Source organism: Myxocyprinus asiaticus, chromosome 26, assembly GCF_019703515.2.
Source record: "Myxocyprinus asiaticus isolate MX2 ecotype Aquarium Trade chromosome 26, UBuf_Myxa_2, whole genome shotgun sequence".
Classification (NCBI taxonomy): Eukaryota; Metazoa; Chordata; class Actinopteri; order Cypriniformes; family Catostomidae; genus Myxocyprinus; species Myxocyprinus asiaticus.
In genome coordinates this window covers 39,979,674-40,004,956 of record NC_059369.1, presented here as the reverse complement: position 1 = coordinate 40,004,956, position 25,283 = coordinate 39,979,674, and the positions used below count along the sequence as shown (strand labels likewise).

General features: G+C 38.7%; 1 protein-coding gene across 3 annotated transcripts in view; it reads left to right on the top strand.

Annotated features, from left to right (window-relative positions):
* LOC127416914 (serine/threonine-protein kinase PAK 1-like) overlaps positions 1 to 23,568 on the top strand; it is a 60,615-nt gene extending 37,047 nt beyond the window's left edge. For all 3 annotated transcript variants that reach the window (XM_051656517.1, XM_051656516.1, XM_051656515.1), the window contains exons 5-15: positions 365 to 402; positions 4,950 to 5,063; positions 8,900 to 9,116; positions 13,227 to 13,290; positions 13,378 to 13,426; positions 15,237 to 15,349; positions 15,784 to 15,901; positions 16,377 to 16,476; positions 19,260 to 19,456; positions 19,657 to 19,794; positions 22,473 to 23,568. In XM_051656517.1, the coding sequence (XP_051512477.1) occupies positions 365 to 402; positions 4,950 to 5,063; positions 8,900 to 9,116; positions 13,227 to 13,290; positions 13,378 to 13,426; positions 15,237 to 15,349; positions 15,784 to 15,901; positions 16,377 to 16,476; positions 19,260 to 19,456; positions 19,657 to 19,794; positions 22,473 to 22,559 (1,235 nt within the window). In that variant the 3' untranslated portion in view covers positions 22,560 to 23,568. The remainder of the gene's footprint in view (positions 1 to 364; positions 403 to 4,949; positions 5,064 to 8,899; positions 9,117 to 13,226; positions 13,291 to 13,377; positions 13,427 to 15,236; positions 15,350 to 15,783; positions 15,902 to 16,376; positions 16,477 to 19,259; positions 19,457 to 19,656; positions 19,795 to 22,472) is intronic.
* Positions 23,569 to 25,283: the final 1,715 nt, after the last annotated feature.

Genomic DNA, 25,283 nt, shown 5'->3' with positions numbered 1-25,283 from the left:
AAACACACACACACACACATATTTTATTCTGAATTTTGGACACAATTTTTTAAAATTAAAACAAACATGCATTAAATTCATTAAGTTTATTAAGATGAATATGTACAATTACTTAGCAAGTTTACATTGCAATTATAATATGTCAATGAGTTTGATTCCCATCACAGTAAGGAGATTTTTTGTGCAGTGCTTTTGTAACGTAGGCTACTGATGAGACAAAAATAATACAATGCACAATGCAACAATTCTCAGACAATAGACTTTTTAATTTCTTGTTTATTCGTATTTATTCTTTTTATTTTGGGATGGAATGTGACTCGGGCATTTCTTCACCGCATTGTTCATGTCTGTCTTTTTATTTCAGATAAAGGTGCAGATAACTACAGCTCTTCCAATGCAGTGGTGAGTCACTGTATGTGACATTTGACTGTGTTTTCTGCTTTTATCTTTGGCGTATTGAGAAACTGTTTTACTTTAAAGGGATAGTTCAGCCAAAGATTACAATTTTGTCATCATTTACCTGCTTTCATGTTGCTCCAAACCAGTACTCCTTTTCAGAACACAAAAGTAGATAATTTAATCCAGTCCTGTTGGCTGAATTAATTTAAATGAGAGTACATTTTAACACTTTTAACACATAATAGAGCATGCAAAAGTGTCATAAAAGCAGTCCATGAGACTTGTGCGACATATTCCAAGCCTTCTGAAGGCATAAAATGGCTTTGTGTGATGAACAGAATGTAATTTATGGTGTTTTATGACACTTTTATGTGCTTTAGCATGTTATATAGTGAGTCACAGTCTACTGCCTTTTTAATTAATTCAGCCAACTGAATTGGTTTAAATGACCATACAGATGTTTCCTTTTATGCTCCACAGAGGAATGAAAGACATATAGGTTTAGAACAACATGAGGGTGAGTAAATGATGATATAATCTATGGAAATGTGGACAAATGTCCTCTCAGCTCACAAAAACATGCCAGATTGACAGTGGACAGGAGGAAGTTTGCCAGGGGGGACTGAGAGCAGAAGTGGGAAATTAAGGGGAGGGAGGGTTAAAGGAAAAGTTCACAGAAAAAGGACAATTCTGTCATCATTAACTCATCCTCATGTCATTACAAACCACTATGATTTCCTCTCTTCTGTGGAACACAGAAAGGTAAATTTTTTTAATGAATGTAATGGTCATTTTAATTAAATAAATAAGTACCAAAGTTTTCCATTTTCATAAGGGATGCAGATGTCAGGATTCTCAGTGAATAACAACTTAAATTTTTTCTTATTCAAAGCTGTCGTATGGTTTCAGAGAACCTGGAATATAGTATAAGTCTAGTATGGACTACTTTTTTGATACTTTTAAGTAGAGGTCGACCGATAGGTGGATTTTGCCAATACGATAACTAAGGTGGTGGAAAAGACAGATAACCGATTAATGGACTGATAGTTTTTAAAATCAATTTGTTGAATGTAAAAAAATATGTTAGTCTTTCCTGAATTTGACACAAACAGACATAGAGGCTACAAGAGTCCAAAATGAATAAAATCTCAGATGCAGTTTATTGTTAATAACCAGAAAAAATTAAGATTTGTAAAAATGAAGATATAGGACATTTAACTGTAAACAAGTCCGAAACCCACAAAGGGACTCTTATTTTGAAATGATGGAGACTTGGCTCTGTTACAATGCTCTATATTTAAGTATTTACCGAATACATTTCTTTTTATTGCCCATATATTCACCAGATTAAGGTTTTATATATACAGTGTACGTGTATGTGTGTATATATATATATATATATATATATATATATATATATATATATATATATATATATATATATATATATATACAGTACTGTGCAAAAGTTTTAGGCACTTGTGAAAAACTTTAAAAGTGAGGATTTCTTAAAGAAACAATGACATAAATAGTTTTCACTAATCAATTAACGTCATACAAAGTCCAGTAAACAGAAAAAGAGCTAAATCAATATTTGGTGTGACAGCCTTAGCCTTCAAAACAGCATCAATTCTCCTACTTACACCTGAACACAGTTTTTCTTGGTTGTTGGCATATAGGATGTTCCAAGCTTCTTGGAGAATTCACCACAGCTCTTTTATTTATTTAGGTTGTCTCAATTACTTCTGTCTTTTGGTGTAATCCCAGACTGACTTGATGTTCATTGGGTGGCTCTGTGAGGGCCATGCCATCTGTTGCAGGGCTCCCTGTTCTTCTATTCAATTCTGTTTGAAAAGGGAATGTTTGGGAGTATAAAATTTATATTTCCTATTGACACACTAAAGTAGCAGATATAAATAACCATCTTTTGTGAAATATCTTATGTGCCTAAGACTTTTGCAAAGAACTGTATGTATGTGTGTATATATATATATGTATGTGTATGTGTGTGTATATATATATATGTATGTGTGTATGTATGTATGTATGTATATATATATATATATATATATATATATATATATATATATACATATATGTATGTGTATGTGTGTACATATATATATATATATATATATATATACAGTTGAAGTCAGAAGTTTACATACACCTTAGCCAAATGCATTTCACAATTCCTGACATTTAATCTTAGAAAACATTCTCTGTCTTAGGTCAGTTAGGATCACTACTTTATTTTAAGAATGTGAAATGTCAGAATAATAGTAGAAATAAATATTTATTTAAGCTTTTATTTCTTTCATCACATTCCCAGTGGGTCAGATGTTTACATACACTTTGTTAGTATTTGGTAGCATTGCCTTTAAATTGTTTAACTTGGGTCAAACATTTTGGGTAGCCTTCCACAAGCTTCTCAAAATAAGTTGATGGAATTTTGTCCCATTCCTCCAGACAGAACTGGTGTAACTGAGTCAGGTTTGTAGTCCTCCTTGCTTGCACACGCTTTTTCAGTTCTGCCCACAAATTTTCTATCAAACTGAGGTCAGGGCTTTGCACGGCCACTCCAATACCTTGACTTTGTTGTCCTTAAGCCATTTTGCCACAACTTTGGAGGTATGCTTGGGGTTATTGTCCATTTGGAAGACCCATTTTCAACCGAGCTTCAACTTCCTGGCTGATGTCTTGAGATGTTGCTTCAATACATCCACATAATTTTCCTTACTCATGATGCCATCTATTTTGTGAAGTGCACCAGTCCCTCCTGCAGTAAAGCAAAATGCGAGACCACTGCAAAATAATCAGTTTCTCTGGATTTACTATTTATAGGTATGTGTAAAGTTAACATTTTTGTTTTATCCTATAAAGTACTGACAACATTTCTCCCAAATTCCAAATAAAAATATTGTCTTTTAGAGCATTTATTTGCAGAAAATGACAACTGGTCAAAATAACAAAAAAGATGCTGTTTTCAGAAAACAAGTTCATATTAAAAAATAATGTTCTCCCCTTTTCTCCCCAATTTGGAATGCCCAATTCCCAATGCACTCTAAGTCCTCATGGTGGCGTAGTGACTCGCCTCAATCCGGGTGGCGGACGACGAATCTCAGTTGCCTCCGCGTATGAGACCGTCAATCTGCACATCTTATCACGTGGCTTGTTGAGCACGTTACCGCGGAGACGTAGCGCATGTGGAGACTTCACGCTATTCTCCGCGGCATCCATGCACAACTCCCCACGCACCCCACCGAGAATAAGAACCACATTATAGCGACCACGAGAAGGTTAACCCAACGTGACTCTACCCACCCTAGCAACCGGGCAAATTGGTTGCTTAGGAAGCCTGACTGGAGTCACTCAGAACACCCTGGATTCGAACTTGTGACTCACAGGTGTGGTAGTCAGCGTCTTTACTTGCTGAGCTACCCAGGCCCCCATTCATATTCATTTTTAAACAGCACAATACTAATGCTTTAACTTAAGAAGAGTTTAGAAATCAGTATTTAGTGGAATAATCCTGATTTTCAATCACAGCTTTCATGCGTATTGGCATGCTCTCTAACAGTCTTTCACATTGCTGTTGGGTGACTTTATGCCACTCCTGGCACAAAAATTCAATCCTCCACCTGGTCGTCTAATGGTTAGACGGAGACCTGGAGAGGACTTCAAGCCACAGTGTCTCACACCCACTATGAAATTTGGTGGATATATATATATATACATACATATACAGTACTGTGCAAAAGTCCTAGGCGCATTATATTTAAATGGATGCCATCAAATTGTTATTTTATATATTCAGCTTATAGTGTATCAGTAGGAAATATAAATTTTACATTTCAACATTTCCTTTGCAAAAATAATTGAATAGAAGAGGAACAAGGAGCCCTTTAACAGATGGTAAGGCCCCCACAACATCACTGGGTCAGTCTGAGATTACATATAGAGACAGAAGCAATTGAGACAGCCTGAATAGATTGTGGCGAATTCTCCAAGAAGCTTGGAACATCCCATCTGCCAACCTAACGAGGAGAATTGGTGTTGTATGATGTTAATTGATAAATAAAAACTATAGTGAATAAATGATGATAGAATTTAAATTTTTGGGTGGCCTACCCCTTTAAAAACAGAAGGGATGCAGTGACTAGCAAGGTAACAGAGTCACGAAACAGATGCCCACTCAACAGAAGGACAGAACTCATGCCAGACACTCCTGGCAGTGCCAATGGGTTCATCTCTCTCTCTCTCTCTCTTCTCTCTCTCTCTCTCTCTCTGCACTGTGAATCAGCATCTTTTTCTGTCCAATTCTCCTGCTGTGTCGTACAGTATCAGTAGCTCAGTATGAGAGAAATTTGATGCGCCAAGCAAGAAACTAAACTAAACTTTTATCTGATGGACTGTTTATGTTGGAGACCTGTCACGGGTTGTTGAGCTCAGTCGTAGTTGGCATGTTAACATTGGGTTTGTTTTGCAACCATGTTGTGATGTCAGTTGGTCAGCCTCATTTCCTGCTTGGCTTGTTTCACACTCCACAGAACTCCAAGACCGTTTGCGAGACCCCTGCTGTGGCAACCGTCACTGAGGATGATGATGAGGATGAAGCCACGCCCCCACCTATGATCGCTCCCCGCCCTGAGCACACCAAATCTGTGAGTCTCTTTTTTTTTTTTTTTTTTTTTTGTGTGTGTATCTCAGTTTCAGTTAGAAATGTATATTGTGCTTAACTGGTATGAACATTTTTTTTTTAGATTCATATTGCTGAAGCATTTTAGGCATTTGTGAACAATGAGAAATGAACAATGCATAAAGTAAAAAAAAAAAAAAAAAAAGATGAATAAAGTGAAATTAGCCAAATACATTTAAATTAAATTTTTCACAATTCCTATAAAACTATGTTCATTATGGCCAAAAAGTTACATTTTTGTTTCTTCAGACCTGAGGACATTTCTCCAGAAAATAAGATCTTTCTCTCCATGTGCACTTGCAAACTGTAGTCTGGCTTTTTTATGGCGGTTTTGGAGCAGTGGCTTCTTCCTTGCTGAGCAGCCTTTCAGGTTATAGTCGATATAGGACTCGCTTTACTGTGGATATAGATACTTGTCTGCCTGTTTCGTCCAGCATCTTCACAAGGTCCTCTGTTGTTGTTCTGGGATTGATTTGCACTTTTCGCACCAAACTACATTCATCTTTAGGAGACAGAATGTGTCTCCTTCCTGAGTGGTATGATGGCTGCGTGGTCCCATGGTGTTTATACTTGCGTACAATTGTTTGCACAGATGAACGTGGCACCTTCAGGCATTTGGAAATTGCTCCCAAGGATAAACCAGACTTGTGGAGGTCCATAGTTTTTTTTCTGAGGTCTTGGCTGATTTCTTTTGATTTTTCCATAAAGTCAAGCAAAGAGGCACTGAGTTTGAAGGTAGGCCTTAAAATACAACCACAGGTACACCTCCAGTTGACTCCAATTAGCCTATCGGAAGCTAATTGCCTAAAGGCTTGACATAATTTTCTTGAATTTTCCAAGCTGCTTAAAGGCACAGTTAACTTGATGTACTGTATGTAAACTTCTGACCCAATAGAATTGTGATATAGTCAATTAAAAGTAAAACAAGCAGTCTGCAATTGACAACTGCAATTGAAATTGCATTTGAAAATTTGAAAGTCTTTGGATTTCAATTTCAATTACCAAACAACATTATCGTGCTAAAAAAAAAAAAAGCTAGACGCAGCGCAACAGAACACAGGTGTCTCGAGATGCATTTTAAAAGTAGATTGTTTTACTTTACACAACATCTAAACAACATGGCGCTCCAGCGCGAGACGCAAAAAAAACAGTGAGGTCAAAGATGTCCCTCTAGCACATTTGTACTGTGCAGACAGATAAAATGCATTCGGTGTGCACAGTGCTTAAGTCCACTCAATTAGCAAAGTGATGGCACACTAAGTTATTACAGTCTGAAGGATTGTGCTGAGTTTGTTGGATGTAGCTTGTAAGCTCTTAGAGGAATTGGAAATGCTGGTCTCACGTTATGGAAAATATTGTTTAATATCAATATACACTATATTGCCAAAAGTATTCGCTCATCTGCCTTTAGACGCATATGGACTTAAGTGACATCCCATTCTTAATCCATAGGGTTTAATATGACGTCGGCCCACCCTTTGCAGCTATAACAGCTTCAACTCTTCTGGGAAGGCTTTCCACAAGGTTTAGGAGTGTGTTTATGGGAATTTTTGACCATTCTTCCAGAAGCGCATTTGTGAGGTCAGACACTGATGTTGGACGAGAAGGCCTGGCTCGCAGTCTTCACTCTAATTCATCCCAAAGGTGCTCTATCGGGTTGAGGTCAGGACTCTGTGCAGGCCAGTCAAGTTCTTCCACACCAAACTCGCTCATCCATGTCTTTATGGACCTTGCTTTGTGCACTGGTGCGCGGTCATGTTGGAACAGGAAGGGGCCATCGCCAAACTGTTCCCACAAAGTTGGGAGCATGGAATTGTCCAAAATCTCTTGGTATGCTGAAGCATTCAGAGTTCCTTTCACTGGAACTAATGGGCCAAGCCCAGCTCCTGGAAAACAACCCCACACCATAATCCCCCCTCCACCAAACTTCACAGTTGGCACAATGCAGTCAGACAAGTACCGTTCTCCTGGCAACCGCCAAACCCAGACTCGTCCATCAGATTGCCAGATGGAGAAGCGTGATTCGTCACTCCAGAGAACGCGTCTCCACTGCTCTAGTGTCCAGTGGCAGCGTGCTTTACACCACTGCATCCGACACTTTGCATTGCACTTGGTGATGTATGGATTGGATGCAGCTGCTCGGCCATGGAAACCCATTCCATGAAGCTCTCTACGCACTGTTCTTGAGCTAATCTGAAGGCCACATGAACTTTGGAGGTCTGTAGCGATTGACTCTGCAGAAAGTTGGCGACCTCTGCGCACTATGCGCCTCAGCATCCACCGACCCCGCTCTGTCATTTTACGTGGCCTACCACTTCGTGGCTGAGTTGCTGTCATTCCCAATCGCTTCCACTTTGTTATAATACCACTGACAGTTGACTGTGGAATATTTAGTAGCGAGGAAATTTCACGACTGGACTTGTTGCACAGGTGGCATCCTATCACAGTACCACGCTGGAATTCACTGAGCTCCTGAGAGCGGCCCATTCTTTCACAAATGTTTGTAGAAGCAGTCTGCATGCCTAGGTGCTTCATTTTATACACCTGTGGCCATGGAAGTGATTGGAACACCTGAATTCAATTATTTGGATGGGTGAGCGAATACTTTTGGCAATATAGTGTATGCTGGTTGCATTCCCACATTGTTAAACAGATTTGTTGAGGAAGTAACATGAATTAACCAAGAGTAGTTAAGGAGGATAACCTAAATTTGAAAAATAAGATGAAATGTGCCAATAATTTAAATTGTTTTTTGTTCTCTTCTCTTGCCAAGTAACAGTCTGGAGTCTGGAGTAATAATTTCTTTGACTTGATAGACGCCTCCAAGCTAACCTGTATTTACTGAATAATTATGCATGGGTTCAGAGCAGTTGGTTGATGACTCAAGGTTTTTTTTTACCCCCACACTGAGGACTGGAGCCTGTGTGTGTGTGTGTGTGAGGAGCAACAGGGGGCAACAGTAGCAAACTGAAGTCTCATTGCCTTCCCTTGATCAGTCAAGAGTTCATTGGATCAGGGCTGTAGGGCTTTTAGGTGCCCAGATGATTAAAGATGCTCAATCAACAGTGAAGTGAAATTTTGTGAGGCTGTCAGTTCTTGATTTGGAGGGGTTTCACTCTCATTAGGTCAGTCTATAAACCACAGGTGATAAATGATGTCATGAAATTTGGGTGTACACACACACACACACACACACCTAAGAAAGCACAGACACTCGGAAAAACATGTTCAGTATCAAAGGACCCTTCGTTCACACCGACTTATCCATGCACTAAAAAGCTAGATGTATTTTTAAAATGTTCTTTTATTTACCTGATACAGCATATAAAAACCATGTTGCTCTTGCACGAGATGCTGAAATTACAGCGAAATGTGGTATAACAGTCTGTCTAGTGTAGTGCATGTATACATTGAAAAACTACGGAAAATCAGGGCAGACCGACACAAAACGCATTCAGTGTCGAAGGACCCTATATGGTAGTGGTTTCTTTGTGGGACGGCAGAGTTCGTAAAATTTACAAACTGTCCAAAGACCCAGGTAACTTTAGCAAAACTTCATGAAATGTCGCTCTGCCAACCATAGTCTCTTTGCACAACTAAGGCACACCAAAAAGACGTCTGTCTAGCACGTTTACATTGAAAAACATGGAAAAAACAGCGCAGGCGGATGGAAAAACCATTCAATGTGAACGGCTCCTTACTGTACCGTTTTATGTACCTTTTTTATTCTAATTTATTACACTAAGTACTGTATTTTTGTTCCCATATCTGCTGCTAATACGATACATCTCCACCCTACAGATTTACACGCGTTCTGTGATCGAACCACTTCCTCCGCCGCCCTCTACCAAAGATGCCGCCACATCACCCATCACCAACACGGCCACTGATGGTGGCAGCCCAACACCGACACCCTCGACCACTTCCAACGCCACCACTGCCACCCCATCCACTCCAAACAGCACTGACAAGACACGCAAGAAGAAGATGACCGACGAGGAGATACTTGAGAAACTGCGTAAGTGCAGACACATTAAGAAAGTTTACCCAAAAACTTAAATTCTCTCATCATTTACTCACCCTCATGCCATCCCAGATATGTTTGACTTTCTTTCTTCTGCAGAACATAATGATTTTTAGAAGAAAATCTCATGTTTGTTGGTCCATACAATGCAAGTGAATGGGTACCAAACTTTTGAAGCTCCAAAATACACATAAAGGCAGCATAAAAGTAATCCAAAAGACTCCAGTGGTTATATCCATATATCTTCAGAAGTGATATGATTAATGTGGGGGAGAACAGATCAGTATTTAAGTGTTGGTCACCATTCACTTACAGAGCTGAGATATTTTGCTAAAAATTTTCATTTGTGTTAAGCAGAAGAAAGAAATTCAAACACATCTGGGATGGCATGAGGGTGAGTAAATTATTCGAGTATTTTCATTTTTGGGTGAACTGTCGCTTTAAGTGGAGTGACAGCTTCAGTCACCATTCACTTTCATTGTGTGGGGAAAAAAATGCAATGAAAGTAAATGGTGACTGGTATCATGGCAATCTACTGTCAAATATTTGTAAAGATTAAGCGCTGAGCTGTATAATCGACAGTTGTCCCAGTATTAGTTTCATGTCTCATATCACTAATATTTTCATGTCAAATCATTATTTCATCTCCTTTATTTATTTGGTAAGCAGCCATGTAATAAGCTTCAGTGCATTCAGAAAGTATTCAGACCCCTTCATTTTTGTCACATTTTGTTATGTTGCAGCCTTATGCTAAAATGCTTAAAGAAAAAACTGAAATATCACATTGACATAAGTATTCAGACCCTTAACTCAATATTTAGTTGAAGCACCTTTGTCTTTTTGGGTATGATGTGACAAGCACTGCACACCTGGATTTAGCCATTCTTCTCAGCAGATCCTCTCAAGCTCTGTCAGGGTGGATGGGAACCATTGGTGACAGCCATTTTCAGGTCTCTCCAGAGATGTTCGATTGGGTTCAAGTCTGGGCTCTGGCTGGGCCACTCAAGGACATTCACAGAGTTGTCCTTTAGCCACTCTTGTGTTGTTTTGTCTGTGTGATTTTGGTCATTGTCTTGTTGGAAGGTGAACCTTCAACCCAGTCTGAGGTCCTAAACTCTCTGGACCAGGTTTTCATTAAGGATATCACTGTATTTTGCTGCGTTCAGCTTTCCTTCAAACCTGACCAGTCCCCCAGTCCCTGCTGCTGAAAAACACCCCCACAGCATGATGTTACCACCACCATGCTTCACCGTTGGGATGGTATTGCGCAAGTGATGAGTGGTGCCTGGTTTCCTCCAGATATGACGCTTGGAATTGAGGCCAAACAGTTCAATCTTCATTTCATCAGACTAGAGAATCTTGTTTCTCACATTCTGAGAGTCCTTTAGGTAATTGTATGCTAATTCCAAGCTTTCATGTGTCTTGTGCTGAGGAGAGGCTTCAGTCTGGCCACTCTGCCATAAAGCCCAGATTGGTGGAGTGTTGCAGTGATGGTTGTCCTTCTACAAGTTTCTCCCATCTCCACACATGATCTCTGGAGCTCAACCAGAGTGACCATCGAGTTCTTGGTCACCTCTCTTACCAAGGTCCTTCTCCCCCGATTGCTCAGTTTGGCTGGGCGGCCAGCTCTAAGAAGAGTCCTGGTTGTTCCAAACTTCTTCCATTTAATAATTATGGAGTCCACTGTGCTCTTGGGAACCTTCAATGCAGCCAAAATGTTTTGTAGCCTTCCCCAGATCTGTGCCTCGACACAGTCCTGTCTCTGAGCTCTGCAGGCAGTTCCTTTGACCTCATGGCTTGGTTTTTGCTCTGATATGCATTTTCAGCTGTGAGACCTTATATAGACAGGTTCGTGCCTTTCCAAATCATGTTCAATCAATTGAATTTGCCACAGGTGGACTCCAATCAAAGTGTAGAAACAGCTCAAAGATGATCCAGAGAAATGGGATGCACCTGAGCTAAATTTCAAGTGTCATAGCAAATGGTCTGAATACTTATGTCAATGTGATATTTCAGTTTTTCTTTTAATAAATTTGCAAAGTTATCAAAAATCTGGTTTTTGCTTTGTCATTATGGGGTATGGAGTGTAGACTGATGTGAAATAATCAACTAATTTAAAGCATTTTAGCATAAGGCTGCAACTTAACAAAATGTGAAAAAAATGAAGGGGTCTGAATACTTTCTGAATGCACTGTAGATACAGTAATATACAGTCAGCTGGTCATTATAGCAAAATAAACCCCTATTGAGGTTCCACCCTATTGACGTTTCTACAGTTTATAAAATATGTTTGATGTGATAATATTATTTCTTGATTGCATTTCTAGCTGATTGAGTCTTTGTATATGTCTTTTTTTTTTTCTTGTTATTATTATTTGAAAAGTATTATTGTTTGGCATGTAATTGCCAAACATTATTACATTTAGCAATTTTGTTTATGAACGGCCCTAGAGAACCATGACTTTCTATGAACCTGTATCTTATTAAAAACCCCATGCTACAGACGTGCTAAGATCGCCCTCAACTGGTAAGAATGGGATGCTGCTTCAAGTAATCAGCCATCCAGTGTGTCTCTTTCCTGCCCCTTTCTGTCAATTCAGGCAGGGCCCCTCTTGGCCAGATTTGTCTTCCTCCATTTAAAACATCCACTCATCAACGGTTGCCGGGTTACCCCATCAAACTAAACTTGTTTTTCCCTTATGTGGACTGAATTTAAGACTCCAACATTGTAAAACTGTGATCAGCCCTCGGCCTTCTTCCTTTGTGTCTTTTCCAATAATCCGTTACCTCACTGCTTGTAAATCTGTTTTTTCAAAGGTCTGGAAACCTTTTCCTCCCCCCTGTGTCTTTTTCTCTGTGGTTGGTTTATTTGTTTGACTGGAAATGAACCATGGTATGTCTTTAAAAGGGATAGTTCACCAAAAATGCTGATTCACCCTCATGTCGCTCCAAACCACATGGGTTTGGAACAACATGAGGGTGAATAAATGATGACAGAGATATCATTTTTGGATGAACTACTGCTTTAAGACTCCACAGCATGTGTTTGAAGGTAGTCTGATCTCAGCTGATGACTGACCAGCTGTTTGAGTCACTGAGATGATAGAAAGGTTTAGTGATTTTTGATACAGTATTTACTGTAGAAAGGGGAGAACGGTGCTAGTTGTCGCAAGGGCTATATCTCGGGTACAATAAGATTTGGCATCAAAAGTCCAGTTGCGTATATGTGATTTGCCTGTCAGAGGTTTTGTATTTTGATTCAAATACTGCTTTGGGGCAAGTTGTCACAAAAGTTTAACGTGTGTCCAGTGAACTGTATCTTTTTCTTGGGTAATATCGGTGAGAATGTAAAATAGTTTTTTTTTTTTTTTTATCCCCTTTTCTCCCAGTTTGGAATGCCCAATTCCCACTACTTAGTAGGTCCTCGTGGTGGCATGGTTACTCACCTTAATTCGGGTGGCGGAAGACAAGTCTCAGTTGCCTCCGCTCTGAGACCGTCAATCCGCGCATCTTATAACGTGGCTCATCGTGCATGACACCGCGAAGACTCCCAGCATTTGGAGGCTCATGCTACTCTCCCCGATCCACGCACGACTTACCACGTGCCCCATTGAGAGTGAGAACCACTATGGAGGTTACCCCATGTGACTCTACCCTCCCTTGCAACCGGGCCAATTTGGTTGCTTAGGAGACCTGGCTGGTGTCACTCAGCACACCTAGCTTTTTTCTTAGCCAAGGCTGAAATGTATGTATATTTCAAAAATAAACCTACCCTGAGAAATATTCACTGGAATAGTAAAAAAAAAAATGGGACAACTAGCCCCGATCTGCCCTGCATATTTCTGTTTTCATTTCTTCACTTCCACAAGTGATTCTTCCAAGGCCATCTTGTTTCAGACCTGGAGAAATGCTGTCGCACAAGGCCATATCACTTCTTTTTTTTTTTATTCGTCGTGCAGCCCTATCACAAACCTGAAATGTTACATCTTTAATCCTTTGTTCTGTCTTTTTGTCAATTCTGTTATTTCCTCACCTGTGTCTTTTAACTTTACAGATTTGCTAGTCTTTTGTCTCTGAAAATAACATGTGATATTCATTCCACAGGAAGTATAGTCAGCGTGGGTGACCCCAAGAAGAAATACACACGTTTTGAGAAGATCGGCCAAGGGTGAGTCTCGTTTTATGTCATAAACATATTGTTCTTCTCAAAATCTTTAAACTCAACTCAGAAAAAACTTTCTCTTCCCTGATTCAGAGCATCTGGAACAGTCTACACAGCCATAGACATCGCCACAGGACAAGAGGTGACTTGTTTTCACAGTGACTCTAGTTTCACAAAGCAAGAATTTTGAATATCGCCATAAAGTGTGGTCCGCTAATTCTCTCTTCATTTAGATTTGAAGAGTCCATCTGACTGACAAGTAAAACAAGTAAAACATTTCTTAAAATCTTTCAAATTATGGTATGGCCATAATTTGAAGTGGAGTTTACTTAAAAAAAAAAAAAAAAAAAAAAATTTAACAGACCATATTTTCAAGTAGACCTAAACACTTGGTGCACAAAACATGATGATGTTAACAATCAACAGATAATTATTTTGATCTTGAATGGGTAATTTTAACTTTAGACTTAACGAAACGAGTTACCAAACGGAACAACAAAATCAACAATAAAAACAGTGTAAATCAACACGCAAACAGTGAAAGCATGCAAGCTCATTAATTATTCAAGCCTGGTGAATGCTGGAAACACCAGCTTAAGTTTAAGTAAAATCTGAATAAATTAAGTAAAATTCACTTATTTTATTGACCTGTTAAATTTACTCAAATTAGCAAATAAATATAAAAATAATAAGGTTTTCCACTTTAGGATTGATACATGATGACAATGTAAAGATAACAGAGAATCATAAGTAATATTTATATAAATTTTTAACATGTTTGTATTGAGGATAAATGTAGAATTTACTTAGTATTTTCAAGTTCATGCTTAAAGTAACTTCTGTTTTTCAAAATTTTGATGGATTTAAAAATATCTGAACATCCTTAAAACAAGATTATTTTTCCTGATAAGTGTAAAATATAGTTAGTCTATTTTGTCTTGTTAAGTTGGCAGATTTTTTTCACTTGTTTTATGCATAAACTTCTAAATTCATTACTTTCTAACAGCCATTTTTTGCAGTGCATGTTCTCATACGTATTGCAAAAATGTCACTTTCCAGAGTCATGTTCGTTTGTAATTAAAGAACTCTATTCATGACGTATAATCTGATGTACCCATAAACTGCATTAGCAGGTGGGTTTGGAGATATTGACAGCTCTTTCAGTGTCCAGATGCTTTTACGGTTATTAGCGTGCACCTATTATTATTATTATTAACATGCCTCAGACGAGGGGGCCTGGGTAGCTCAGCAAATAAAGACACTGACTACCATACCTGGAGTAGCAAGTTCAAATCCAGGGTGTGCTGAGTGACTCCAGTCAGGCTTCCTAAGCAACCAATTGGCCCGGATGCTAGGGTGGGTAGAGTCAAGTTGAGTTAACCTCCTCGTGGTCGCTATAATGTGATTCTCGCTCTCGGTGGGGCGCGTGGGGAGTTGTGCGTGGATGCCACGGAAAATAGCGTGAAGTCTCCACACGCGCGTGGTCTCCGGTAATGCGCTCAACAAGCCACGTGATAAGATGTGCGGATTGACAGTCTCAGATGCGGAGGCAACTTAGATTCACCCGGATTGAGTCATTACGCCACCACGAGGACCTAGAGTGCATTGGGAATTGGGCATGCCATATTGGAGAGAAAAGGGGAGAACCCCCCCCCCCCCAAAAAAAACATGCCTCAGACGAAGTCTTTGACATTCTCACAGATCGATAACAATGAATCAGGGGATGCCGCGGGGATACTTCATCGTATGTTGATTGCCTGAAACATTCCACCGAGCTGAGGCTGCAATGTAATCTGCAAATACCTGCACACTGAGGCTCGGATGATCTCAAAGCAAACCTCAGCTTATGTTGAGATATGGAGATATGGTTTGAAAGAGGACTAATGGACCCAGAGACTGTCTGATTTATCTTCAATAGTGTCTAAAAGCTCTTTTATGATATTCTTTCTCAGGTGGCCATCAAACAAATGAATCTTCAGCAGCAGCCCAAGAAAGAGTTGATCATTAATGAAATCTTAGTCATGAGGGAAAACAAGAACCCCAACATCGTCAATTACCTGGACAGGTGAGTTCATGATTTTTCGCTGGGGTGTCAGTGTGAAAGCATTTGGCAAAGGCCGAGACTCTACGCAAGTACGTAAAGGCAGATGCTTCTTGCTACGTAAGCACGATTTGGTGTTTTGTTGCATTTCAGAATGTGTCAGACCTTAATTCATAACACATCACAAATACACCTTTCTATTCTCAACTTCAACATTGACTTTCAATTCAACATTCATCATGGGATTAAACCAGCATCCTTTGTGTTAGGAGTCCAGGTCTTTTGTAGTTATGCTACCATCACCCTCACGATGTAGTGCAGAGTCAAAGTTTTGAGTGATGTGTTTCTCCATATCCATGGCAACTAACTGTGTCTCTGCACTAATGGAACCAAAGGGCCTCCAATTATCCTGTTGTCACAATGTAGCATGTGTTGACGGTGCTTTCTGGTTTCCATAGTTACCTGGTGGGGGACGAGCTGTGGGTGGTGATGGAGTATCTCGCGGGAGGCTCCCTAACAGACGTGGTCACGGAAACGTGTATGGATGAAGCGCAGATAGCCGCCGTCTGTCGAGAAGTGAGTATGGAACTGTTTGCCACACAAACAGTGCTCCTCACGTGCATCGCAAACTATTCTGATGTTAGCATTTTGCATGTTGCGTTAACTTTCGGTACTTGATTAAGCATAAAAATTCACAAATATTGGATAAAATAGTACATTTTTAGTTAGACTGAACTATTTTTATTGATACTTTTTGGAAAGATGGATTTTAAACGTATACGTTTTCAGTTGCTTTACCTATTTTTATATTTTAACCTGGATTTCGCCATGAAAATGCACACTTCAGCTTTCACATCAGGAGTGTGGCTATTGTATGATTCCTTTTAAATGCAGTCTAGATAGGCAGCTCACTAGGTTTTGGAACAGAATCAAGGTGCGTCATTTTGGAACACGTTCACATTCATTTCTTGACCGAAATAAGCCTGTTTTTTTGTTGTTTTTTTTTTTCACGTCATTGTATGTTTTAAGACTCCTTCTCTTATCCTAACAGTGTCTACAGGCCCTGGAGTTTCTGCACTCAAATCAGGTTATTCACAGAGATATCAAGAGTGATAATATTCTCTTGGGCATGGACGGTTCTGTCAAACTGAGTAAGTGCACCTCCTAATCTAGAATGTTCTTTCCTTCAAAAGATATTAAAGTGTTTAGGTCATTGACAGATACGGTCTTTTAAAGCTAAAAATCTTTTAAAAATCGAAATGTAATCTTTATGTCCATGTTGATTTCATATATTTTTGAAAAACATTTAGAGCATTTTCATAAAAAAAATAAAAAAATAAAATAAAACATTATGACTTCAAGTCAAGTAAAAGGTATTAAAATATTTTTATTAATATTTTCCTTGCTCCTTGAATACATGTGTGTACAAAACGTAATAAAAACGTAATTATAATATTATTATTATTATTTATTTATTTTTTTTAATTCAGCCAGGAATACCAAGATTTTTTATTTTATTTTTATTTTTTTTGTCACATGACAACAGAATGGCTACCTGCATGTTGGTTACACCACCTGACTTTGATTTGGTGGACAAAAGTTTTTATAATATTATTATCAGGGCGGTACATTTTAACGGGTTAATTTAGTGCGATTATTTATGTGACAAATAATGCGTAAAAAGAATAGTGTATACGTAAATTCTGTAATAAGAACTTTTTCCTACCATCGGAGCAATTCAAGCTTGATGTACCACCTTGATGCAGTAGGGGGCAGTCAGCACTCCAGCTATACAGGCAACATGCACAACAAAATGCAGGGATCTCGAGACAGGTTTTTAGAAGCTTCAGACTACGTTAAACTTGACACAGCATCCTAAAAACACAGCGCTTTGGGGTTGAGGTGCTATAAATGTTGTGATACGCTCCAAAAGCGTCCTTCTGATGCATGAGTAGCCTACATAGACCAACAATACAAAATAAAGAGCAGAGGGAAGTAGGCCAAAAATAGGCCTTATTCATGCTAGCACCATCTTTGATTTTTAATGGGAATGACAAGGAGGCTGTGAGAGAGACTTACAGTCTCTTCAGTGGCACAAATGGTATAAAGCTGTTTAAAGCTCCTAGATCACATCTGATTTCCACAACTCATGTTGTCTGGAGTTCTTTGTACACTGAATGTTGTTGGACAGATATTTTCTCAATGTTTTGTCCGGAGAACGATCCAAAAACATTTTCAACTGCAGTACAGCCCATTGAAAAGACTGTACGTCTATACTTCACAGCGTCTTTGTCATTCTTGTTAAAGATCAAAGATGGTGCTAGTGTGAATAAGGTCTATAGGGTTGTTCAATGAAATTGAAATAACACTAATTATTATTATTATTATTTTCAGTTTTAAAGCCACTCTTTGTATTGTCTAAATGCTTTACTTGTCTCTTACCACAATATTGTGTAATTCATTTGAATTATCTGAATTATAATATTTATTTGGGCTATGTATTATATTTATAATAATTGTATTTATTCTAAAATACCTTTATTTTGGCCTTTCTCTGTAAATATTGGCATGCACTTAATTTGATTAATCAGCACATCATTTATTTAATTCGATTAAAAAAAATTTAATCAGTTGACAGTTCATCAGTGTAGATTAGAGGTGTATTTAAGTGATTGTTGGTTGTAAATTGTGTTGTTAGTGTATTTAAAAAAAAAAAATGTAATTAATCCAGTCACATCCGTAACAACATTAACTCATATAAGATTGTCAGCTTTGATTACAGTGGCTTCAAAGTATTTTTCCAAGGTTCAAAAAACATTTAGGCATAGTCACAAAAATGTGTTCAATGCACACAAAAAAGAAACCTACCTTGAGTTGTTCCGAGTTTCAGATTGTCTGTGTAATGGTGGCATACTTGCCAGAAATGGGCCTAAATCTTGGCCTGGTTAACACAAAAGTTATTGCGAAAATTTTAAAGGCTCGATTCTGGAGTTGACCAGTTAAAGTACTGTTCAATAAATAAGGTCATACACGTAATTACACTGGCAGCCAAATGTTTTGATTAATGTGCAGATTTTGCTCTTATGGAAAGTAATTGGTGCTTTTATTCACCAAAGTGGCATTCAACTGATCACATTGTATAGTCAGGACATTAATAATGTGAAAAATTACTATTACAATTTGAAAAAAAAATACTTCAGAGTTCTCATCAAAAAATCCTCCACGTGCAACAATGACAGCTTTGCAGATCCTTGGCATTCTAGCTGTCAGTTTGTCCAGATACTCGGGTGACATTTCACCCCACACTTCCTGTAGCACTTGCCATAGATGTGTCTGTCTTGTCGGGCACTTCTCACGCACCTTACAGTCTAGCTGATCCCACAAAAGCTCAATGGGGTTAAGATCCAGAACACTCTTTTCCAATTATCTGTTGTCCAATGTCTGTGTTTCTTTGCCCACTCTAACCTTTTCTTTTTGTTTTTCTGTTTCAAAAGTGGCTTTTTCTTTGCAATTCTTCCCATAAGGCCTGCAATTAAAGTACCAATTTCCTTCCAAAACAGCAAAATCTGTACAATATTCCAAACTTTTGGCCGCCAGTGTGTATGTGTGTGTGTGTGTGTGTATATATATATATATATATATATATATATATATATAATATATAAATATTTTTATTTTTATTTTTTATTTTTATCCTTAGCTTTGATAATATTTAAAAAGAACCATTAATCTGTGGAAAGGCTTCTCTGCAGTGAGGGGTATCCAACTTATATTGGGATGTTTCCTTTTCACCAGTAGATAGAGCAATAATCCATATTTTGTCCAATACAGCTGTCTAGTCTAAACAATTCCTGCAATCTTCTTTGCATTACATTAAGTGAAAGTATTACACCAAGATTTGGTCCAAGCAACTATCTTTTTTTCTGTGTCTCAGCTGATTTCGGCTTCTGCGCTCAGATCACTCCTGAACAGAGCAAGCGGAGCACCATGGTGGGAACGCCCTACTGGATGGCGCCCGAGGTGGTGACACGCAAAGCCTATGGGCCCAAAGTGGACATCTGGTCCCTGGGCATCATGGCTATTGAGATGGTAGAGGGCGAGCCACCGTACCTCAACGAAAACCCTCTGAGGGTGAGATTAGCGATGTTTGAGCTGAATGCCCCCCACTGTCAAATAGTGCTGTGGCGGTACTATGGTAGATTTAACCCTGATAAAGATAGTTGTATCAACAAGACAATTTCAAAAATCCTGTTGGAGTTATTTGCTTTAATTTAACTAGTGCCGCAGGTATTTTGATATTTGTGTGACCTTTAACCCGTGCTGTTGTTCAGGCTCTGTATCTCATCGCCACCAATGGAACGCCAGAGCTGCAGAATCCTGAGAAACTTTCCTCTGTGTTCCGAGACTTCTTAAATCGCTGTCTGGAGATGGATGTGGAGAAGAGAGGCTCAGCCAAAGAGCTTTTACAGGTGTGTGTTCATGTCGAGTGTGTATGCATGTTCAGTGTTTTCCTCCTGTACATATTAGGGTTTAGGGTACTTCAATTTAGAGTACTTCAAAATTAGAAAATGTTGTGTTACTGTATCAGTGTATAATGCTTGACCTTTATTGTTGTAGTGCTACAGTAGAAAGTTTAAATCAATCATAAACTTTTCCAACTTTCTTAAAATTTAAAATCTAAAATTTTCTTTTCTAAAGAAATAGAAACCTATATGATGATGACAGCCAGTACATTATATGTCATGGCACAGTATTTACAGAGTAATCCATTATTAGTTAAAATGACAATTTTCACCTATGATTTTGGAGCAAAACTACAGGTAAAAAAATAAACTTAATAAGGTGCCCGTGTCATTATTTTATTTTTAATTGCATTATATGCCAATGGTGTGAGTCCAAAAATTGGAAAAAAACACTTTTTTGGGGGGGAATTTGTTTTTTTCAAAGTTGAAGTGTCTATAACTCTGGAAGTATTAACGATATCTTAATATCGTTTTAGATTCTGGTTCAGAACAAACTTTACTTTTGGTATTGTCATATTATGTATAAATAGAGGTACATTTCTGGGCATCCAAGATGCGTTTGAATGTCCAAATGGCGCTTATGATGTCCAAAAAGGCTGTCTAGGTAGGCTAGGCAGCTTACTAGGTGTTTCATAACAGCATTTTTCTTGAAATGTTTACCCACTAAATGAATGTTAGAGAACTGAAAAAGTAACCTTATGAGATGTAGTTTATATTCTCACATATTATAAATCACAAAGTCATTCAACTTCAGCTCTGTTCTGCCATAATAGCATATGTTTCTCCTATCAATCTCTCTCTCTCTTGTATCAAGCCACCTATCTGATTTTGAAAAGTTCAATCTGTTGGTTTGGAATGAGTTTTGCCAGAACTTTCTAGAAAAGCCCCAAGAGCTGAAAGTATGTGAGCGTCAATATTGAGGTTGTGTAACATATTATATGACTCGAGTGTGCATTAAGAGACGGGGGATGGAGAAACTTGTGTAAACAGCTTGAAACGCTGCTGCAAATCTGCAGAAATAGAAAGGATTTCATACTGTAAGAACTTGAATTTACAGCTCAGTCTCTCTGGTTCACACTAAACGTACAAATCCTCAGCTGACCCTAAAAAACATTTATAAAACATGGAAAACTCTGCTGTAAAGTAGGTGACAGGTTTTAGATTTAGAAATGTCTCAAGCCCTTGTGAATATAAAAATGTGTTTCCTTAAAGTCAACATGAAATCAGAATTGGAGTTTTGTGGCTTTTAGTCCATGTCGGTTAGCTTTGAGTTCACATACAGTATATAGTGTACTCCTAAAACTTGACAAAATTAACCATAAGCAAATGTATATAAAATATATAGAATGAAATTGTCTTTCCCCCTAAATTATAAATACCTTCTACTAGCGAGCAGAAGCAAATCATGTGACGAGTTGCACACTTAAGTTCAGTACTTAGGGTTTGATCCCTAACTCTAAGGCCAGAAACATGCTTCACGCAAATACGTGTATGCAGAGATGAGCGCCTCGTCAACCCATTGCTAACACGCGGTCCAGTTGAACATGCATAACGTGCATTCTTGCGTTACTGTGGCAGTAACAAACCACAGTACTCAAGGGGGCAATAGAGTTACCTTCAAAAGTCTGTGCCATTGAACTGGATTTGCTGTTATTCTGGTAAGTTTCTATAAATATATTGACTTTAGCTTACTTGCTCAGCAGTATTCTTTTCAAACCGTTCCTCTGTCATGACAGTAGTTGTCTTGAAAGAGAAAACTCACCGAAGAAGCAGACGGTTCACAATACTCTCGCTATAGCACCCCTTGTGGCAATGTTGAGAATGCAACGCAACCTTGCGTTGTGTTATGAATTGCAGTCTGATACGTTTCGGAACGCAACAACACACAAAATCGAGCTTGCGTTGTCTAGAAGCGTCTACATTCAAGTACTTGTGTAGAATGTGTTTTGGCAAAATTAATAGTAATGCTTGTCTAAGGGTACGTTTACATGACAACGATGTACTAAAAACAGAAAAGTTTTTCCCTTTGCGTTTTTGAAAAGTTTCACGTACTGACGACATTGTCAAAACGATCCCTGTTCATACGGATCCGCGAAAACGACTAAAAATGCTGTATTATTCATGCCAGGCCAGTAGTTGGCGATGTCACTTTGTAAAGAAACACTACGCACCTGCACACATAAGCATTCATCCACAGAGCGGTGAATACAAACAATGAAGATGGCGAAAGCATCGAGCAATTTTGTCTGGACGGACGATGAGTTTGCTTTATTACTACAAGTGACCCTGGACTATAAAGCACGCCACCTTTTTAAGGTCTGGTGATCTCATGTTGGTCTGTTCGCCCTGGAAGTAAGGACGAAGTTCTCGAAGTTCATGCCTATAGACTGAACATGTAATACGCGTGCACACGGAGACGATAACGCCATCGTTTTCAAAAACTTGCACTTTGAAACCTGTTTTCAAATGTTTGCGTTTTCAGGCCCCAAAACGCCATTGTCATGTAAACAAACAGCCAAAACACATAAAAAGTTTTCCGTTTTTAGTTGAAAATGTTGTCGTGTAAACGGCCCCTAAGAAACACTACTAATGAACTGACCGTATCTTCTATCCTCTCTCTGCAGCACCAGTTTCTAAAAGTGGCCAAGCCTTTGTCCAGCCTCACGCCACTGATCATAGCGGCTAAAGAGGCAGCAAAGAACAACCGCTAGCCTCCTGGGTGGACCCCAGCCCCACCTCTCCTCTGTTCCACCCCCCAGAGCGCCCCATCATCCGTCTCTTGTGGACGAGGGTTCACCCAACCCTCACCACCTAGTTCTACTGTTAGGGTCCGAGGGGTGTCTGCGGTCACAGAGGTCACCAAAGAGCCTCTGAATGATGACATCACTGGAATTTAAGTACTGATGGGTCCCAGTGCGTCAGGCCCACAGGACTATGGGGTTTTTACACCTCTGTTTCACTGGCGAAAGTGGACCATCCAATCGCTGACTCTTTCTAGGTCTTTCTGTCCTTTTTTTTTCTTTTCGTTTGCTTGTGTTTAATGCCTGTTGAATGGTGAAAACGTTGTGTTTTCATGTCTGCTATTGAAAGTGGATTTTGTTTAGGTTTTTTTAATTTTACAACTTTTTAATAATGTATTGTGTGTGAATATGTTGGGTCACTGAACAAAAAGCCACAAAATGGAGAATAAATCGGGTATGGAAGAGTACACTTTTTTGAAATTGGAAAAATAAGGATCTGTAAAAAAACTATTGATGATACTTTTGATAAAGGTACTATAAAGGATGCCTATGCATGAAAAGGTGAAAAATAGTGCAGATAATAAAAACAAACTCTGAGGTCCATCCTGTCCCATAAATCTACCGTGATGAACTTCACCGGATTCTTGGCAGTACAATGATTTGTGTTGTCAAAAATATTAACATGAATGAAATTGAAGAAGCGTTTAAACAAAGTTCTTTTTTTCTGCTACGTTAATGTACCCTTTGGCCTTAAACTGTGACACGAATAGTACTATGTTATGAGAATGGCACAATCCACAGAGATGCAATTTGTCTTTATTTATTTATTTATTTTCAATTTGTCTAATGGGATTCCTTGAGAAAAAAATCTTTCCAGTAAGCAATCTTAATCTGTCTATGCGAGCCATAAACTGTTTATAAGGCCTTTTGTGAATCGAAATTCTTCATTGAAACAGTACAAATAAACTTCAGAATTCGTCACAGTGTCAAGATCATCTTTTATCATGAATGTGTGTTACTCTTTACTTGTGACCCAATGCCACGGTTTCAACTTGAGATAATGTATGTATTTGTACTCTGTTCACTGTTTAAAAAAAACTTTAAAATGTTCCAGGTTCAATACAAGGTAAGCTCAATCGACATCATTTGTGGGATAATGTTGATAAGCACAAAATATCATTTCAACTTGTCCCTTGTTTATTTAAAAAAACAGGGGGACTGGGTAGCTCAGCAAGTAAAGACGCTGACTACAACACCTGGAGTTGCAAGTTTGAATCCAGGGCGTGCTGAGTGTCTCCAGTCAGGCTTCCTAAGCAACCAATTGGCCTTGTTGCAAGGGTGGGTAGAGTCACGTTGGGTTAACCTCCTCGTGGTCGCTATAATGTGGTTCTCGCTCTCGGCGGGGCGCATGGCGAGTTGTGCGTGGATGCCGCGGAGAATAGCGTGAGCCTCCACGGTAACGCGCTCAACAAGCCACGTGATAAGATGTGCGGATTGACAGTCTCGGAAGCAAATGAGATTCGTCCTCCGCCACCCAGATTGAGGCAAGTCACTACGGCAACACGAGCACATTGGGAATTGGGCATTCCAAATTGGGGAGAAAATCCCAAAAATGTAAAAATAAAATAAAAAAGCAAAAATCGTGGTTTCACTAAGGCACTTATAATGGAAGTAAATGGGGCCAGTCCATAAACGTTAAAATACGCACTGTTTAAAAAGCATAGCCACAAGATGTGAAAACATGATTTTAGTGTGATAAAATCACTTACTAACCTTAAATCATGTTAACACATTAAATGTCTTTGTCGCAATACTTTTAAAAGTGTACATTTTAATTAGGGCTGTCAATCGATTTACATTTTTAATAGAATTAATTACATGACATGCCGATCAAATTATGTTGGCCTATTTGAATATATAATACAGATTTAAATTCAGTATGAAATAAATTGCATTATTGTGGCAGATAGTGGAAACTTTGAAAAACACGTCTCAAGATTCCTGTATTCTGTCGTGCTTCGCCCACACGTTGTGCTTCCTCGGTGAGCGGTCGTCATTCTGTGGCTGCAATGCTTGTGAGGTTTGTTGAGGCGCACTGCCACATGTTGATGTGGCTCGTAAAAACAGATGTATGTCAAGCTTGAATTGGTAGGATAATCCATACTGTTATTACAGGATTTGCGTATGTGTCGGGGGACATGATTAATTGCGTTTTTTTTATTTTTTTTATTTTATGCATTATTTTTTATTTAATGAATCGCACTTAATTAACGCGTTAAATCGACAGCCCTAATTTTAATGTGTATGGACGGGCCCCATTCACTTCTATTGTAAGTGCCTTGCTGTAACCACAATATTTGCTTCTTTTTTTTTCTTTTTTTTTTTTTTTTTTAAATAAACAGGATGAGTCGAATGTGTTTTTGTTGTTGTGGTGGTAATCAACAATGTGCTGCAAATGCTGTCGATTGATCTTAACTTGTTTAGAACCCAGAACATTCCTTTAACTCAAAAGATAAGGTTAAAATACTGTATCTTTTAACTCGTAGCTATAACTTGCGCTACTTTTTTACATGCAATAAAAGTACACGGGCTGCCAAGCTTCAAAAGGACAAAAAAACTCAAGACAACTTTTGTGCTATATTCCAAGTCTTCTAAAGCCATTCGATAGATTTGTGTGAGGAGCAGACTGAATTT